The 3,612-nt window shown below is 53.0% G+C and overlaps 1 protein-coding gene across 1 annotated transcript; it reads right to left on the bottom strand.

The window, feature by feature from the left end:
- Positions 1–291: 291 nt before the first annotated feature.
- Positions 292–3,224, bottom strand: LOC123048430 (desmethyl-deoxy-podophyllotoxin synthase-like). The gene is made up of 2 exons (XM_044471533.1): positions 2,334–3,224; positions 292–1,019 (listed from the first exon to the last, which is right to left on the bottom strand). The coding sequence occupies exons 1-2, from the start codon at positions 3,222–3,224 to the stop codon at positions 405–407; spliced, it is 1,506 nt and encodes a 501-aa protein (XP_044327468.1). The 3' UTR covers positions 292–404.
- Positions 3,225–3,612: the final 388 nt, after the last annotated feature.

Here is a 3,612-nt window from a genome sequence, read left to right on the forward strand (position 1 = left end):
ACAAAATCATCACCCGTGACCATCTTACTCTCGGGTGGCTTGTCCCTCCAGACTTTTAGCGGGCGCTCAATGGTGTGAAAACATATTGACATCACTCAACTATAAATTTAAGGATTGCTCATGCAAACTCTATTGCCTTTTGGTTGTAGAAGTCTTGTCCTTTTATACTTTGATTCATCTTTGGACTTACAGTTGAAACTTTAAAATAAAAGAGGTCGTAGGCATCAACTAATGGAGGTGTAACTTTCAATTCAGAGAAGAAACAGAAAATCAAATACTCAAATTCGATATCTTCCCTGTTTGCATGCATATCGATCTGGTAGACAAAATAATTAATGTAAACAAGAGTACACAAATGAGAAAGGCAGCAGTGAGTAACACAAATGAGTGCTCTTATTGTATGGTCATATTGGCATGCAAATAATCGGAACAACCAGAAAGGCGTCTTTCCGCTTCGAGACGACTCTCAGGACCTCCGTCATATCAAGGTCCGTCGGCGCCATCCCATGCGGCAACTCCCAGTCAAAGTGGTATAGAAGGCTAGCAAGGGCAAGTTCCATATTTGCCAGCCCAAAGGTCATCCCAGGGCACATCCTCCGTCCTGCTCCAAATGGTGTGTACTCAAAGTCTACCCCCTTGAAGTCAATGTTGTTGACCTCAAACCTCTCCGGCATGAACTCCTCTGGCCTGTCCCAATGCATCGAATCTCTGCTGATGGCCCAGACATTCACAAGCACCGTAGCCCCCACTGGCAGGTCACATCCTAGTATTTGGCACGGTGCGCCGCACTCCCTTGGTAGCAGGAGTGGCACCGGTGGGTGCAGCCGAAGAGTCTCTTTGATGACTAGGTGCAAGTAATTTAAACTTCTCAAGCTCTCCTCTGTTACTGTTGCTTGTCCCTTGAGCACTCGCCGGACTTCTTCCTGCACCTTTTGCATCACCCTCGGGTTCTTCATGAGCTCGGCCATGGACCATTCCAGCATCGTTGCTGATGTCTCACTACCTGCAATGAATATATCCTGCAATGGATTTCAGCGATTAGGGCATTTCTAACCGATCCCTTATCCGACCGTAAGGAAGTATATTTGCGTTTTTCTCCTCTAGGTCGCAGCTAGCTCATCTCTTATACCGGTTAGTGGAGTAAAAAATTTACTCCATCCCTATTCCCTGGAGTATATTTACTCCGGCTCGCGGCGGCCGAGTAAAATTCTCTCCCTCTCTCTTCCTCTCGTTTGTCTCCTCTTCTCCCCCTCGCCTCGCCGTCGACACGTCCCCCGCCCCGATCCGCCGCCCCTGCTCCTCCCAATGCCCGAACGTGGTAGCCGGAGGTCCCCTCCGCCGATCCACAACATGGATCCGTCCCACCACACCCGCGGGTTGTCGTCCGCCGCCGCTTCCTCAAGCCACGGCCGCCACAGCCCTCACTCGATTCAAGTACTTCTCGGAGCTCCCTCCGTCGCGGCCGCCGATGAGGACCTGCCTCGGCGTCCGGCAGCAGTCGTGGGGGATGTGGGTGGCGGATATCACCAACCGGGAGACCCACCAACGGCGGTGGATCGGGTCGTTCCACACGGCCGAGCTCGCGGCCATGGAGTACGACCGGTGGCAGGTGAGGTACCACGGCTCCGACGCCCGCCTGAACTTCCGGTTCGGGATGGCGCCGGTACACCTCATCCCGCCGGAGCCGGGGGTGGTTAGCGCTCGGATGGTGCAAGAGGTCCGAGAAGTGAGGGAGCACCTTGAGGCGGACGCCGCTGCCGAGGGCTACATGGATGACCACCACCGGCAGCACCCGGAGCTCGTGGAGGCGGAGCGGGCGATATTCGCTGTCAATGGCAGCGAAGTCATCGTCATATCTGACGACGAGGAGGGCGGCAAGGGGCGCGACAAGAAGGGCGGCGAGGAGGAGGAGATCGATGTCGAGGAGTGGCGGAGCGTCTTCCCTGGCCACGACGGCGGCGGCACCGGCCCGGACCCAGCTCTCACCGAGGGTGGTCTCACGAGGAAGGACTGGCTCGACCTTCACTTCGACCGAATTTGAGTGTTAGTTTAAGTTTTTAGTGTAGTTTAGTTCAAGTTTATATTTACGCTTTAATGTTCGGTTGCAAAGACTATCTATGTTGAACTAATATTTAAATGTCCGCTAACTTTAGGGGATCGGCTAGAACCGACCAAAATTTAGTGGAGTATAAATACTCTACTAAGGTTTACTAGGTTGGATACTCCGCTATTTTTTAGGGATCAGTTAGAAATGCCTTCAGTGCCTAACAATACTGTAGCTAGCTGTTTAGTGTCATGACTCAGGACTCATGATGCATGTGGTCGTAACTTACCGCCATCACCGCCTTGATGTTGTCTGTGGTGAGCGGGAACTCCAAGTGGTCATCTTGGTTCTGGATTCTCAAGAGCACGTCAACCAAATCCTCCTCCTTGTCACATGCGGCTCTGGGCACTCGATGCTCCTGGATTACGGTTTCCATGAAAGCCATCATTGCTTGACTCTGCCGCTTCATCCGTCGCGGCATCCGGCTAACGAGCATCGCTAACCGGGATGATGGGTAGAGGTCCGGCAAGCCCGGCCTCGAGAATAGCTCGATACCTTCCTCCATTAACCGGAGGAACGTCTCCCGGTCCTTGAACCGGCTTCCTATGATGGCGCGCACCGTGGAGTCATTGACATACGTTGACAATAGTGTGCCGAGGTTCACGGCCGATGGCGATGGCGTCGATGCCACCGCCTGGAGGAGGTGCTGGACCTCCTGCTCGCGGATGCCCCTGAAGGACTGGACGCGGCGTGCGCTCAGCAGCTCGACGGTGCAAATCTTCCGGAGCTGCCTCCAAGCGCTGCCATAGGGGGCGAAGATGAGGCCCTCCGAGCCGTCAACAAGGATAAGCTTCATGGTCCTGCTGATGGGGCGTGTAGCGAAGACGATGTCGTGCGTCCTCATGACCTCATGGGCCGCCTCCGCCGACGATGCCACCACGAGGGGCAGGCCGCCGAGCCGGAGCAGCATCAGCGGGCCATGGCGCTGGGCAAGATCACGCAGCCTGTGGTGCGGGAGTTTGCCCATCATGTGGTGCAAGTGGCCGATTATTGGAAGTGCCCATGGCCCCGGCGGCAGCCTCAGGCCGGCTTGCCGGCGAGCTGAAAGGGTGAAGTAGGCCAACGGGATGAAGACTAGAATTGCAAGGAAGAGCAGGTAGGAGGGATGGCTTGCGTCCATTGTTTTGGGGTGCAGTTCAAATTGGATGGTAGAATGAAAGAAGCGGCTCGATCTCACCCTTTCTATATAGTGTTCAGAGCTATCCTTCCTTCCTTGGTACTCGTCATACTAGTTGACAATGATGGATAGTTCATTTTGTGGTATTCATGCTGAAAATACAACGGTGAACATGGTTCCATGCGCACCAACATGAATAGCAAATTTGAAAAAAAAAATACAGGAAAAACATAAAAATTCTAAAATTTCGGGGTATGAAACTTAGTCGACCATTCTACTCATGTGTGAAGTTTCATGATGTATTGACACCCATTGGTATTCTTAGTGATTTTTGACCGGATTACCCACGGATCTGATTTCTTCGTGAAACTTCATACACGAGTATACCGGT

Source organism: Triticum aestivum, chromosome 2D (genome assembly GCF_018294505.1).
Source record: "Triticum aestivum cultivar Chinese Spring chromosome 2D, IWGSC CS RefSeq v2.1, whole genome shotgun sequence".
Classification (NCBI taxonomy): Eukaryota; Viridiplantae; Streptophyta; class Magnoliopsida; order Poales; family Poaceae; genus Triticum; species Triticum aestivum.

Coding starts and splice junctions, on each gene's coding strand:
- LOC123048430 (XM_044471533.1), bottom strand. CDS start 3,224: ATGGACGCAAGCCATCCCTCCTACCTGCTCTTCCTTGCAATTCTAGTC. Junction 1,020..2,333: donor ACATCAAGGCGGTGATGGCG/GTAAGTTACGAC, acceptor AATCCATTGCAG/GATATATTCATTGCAGGTAG.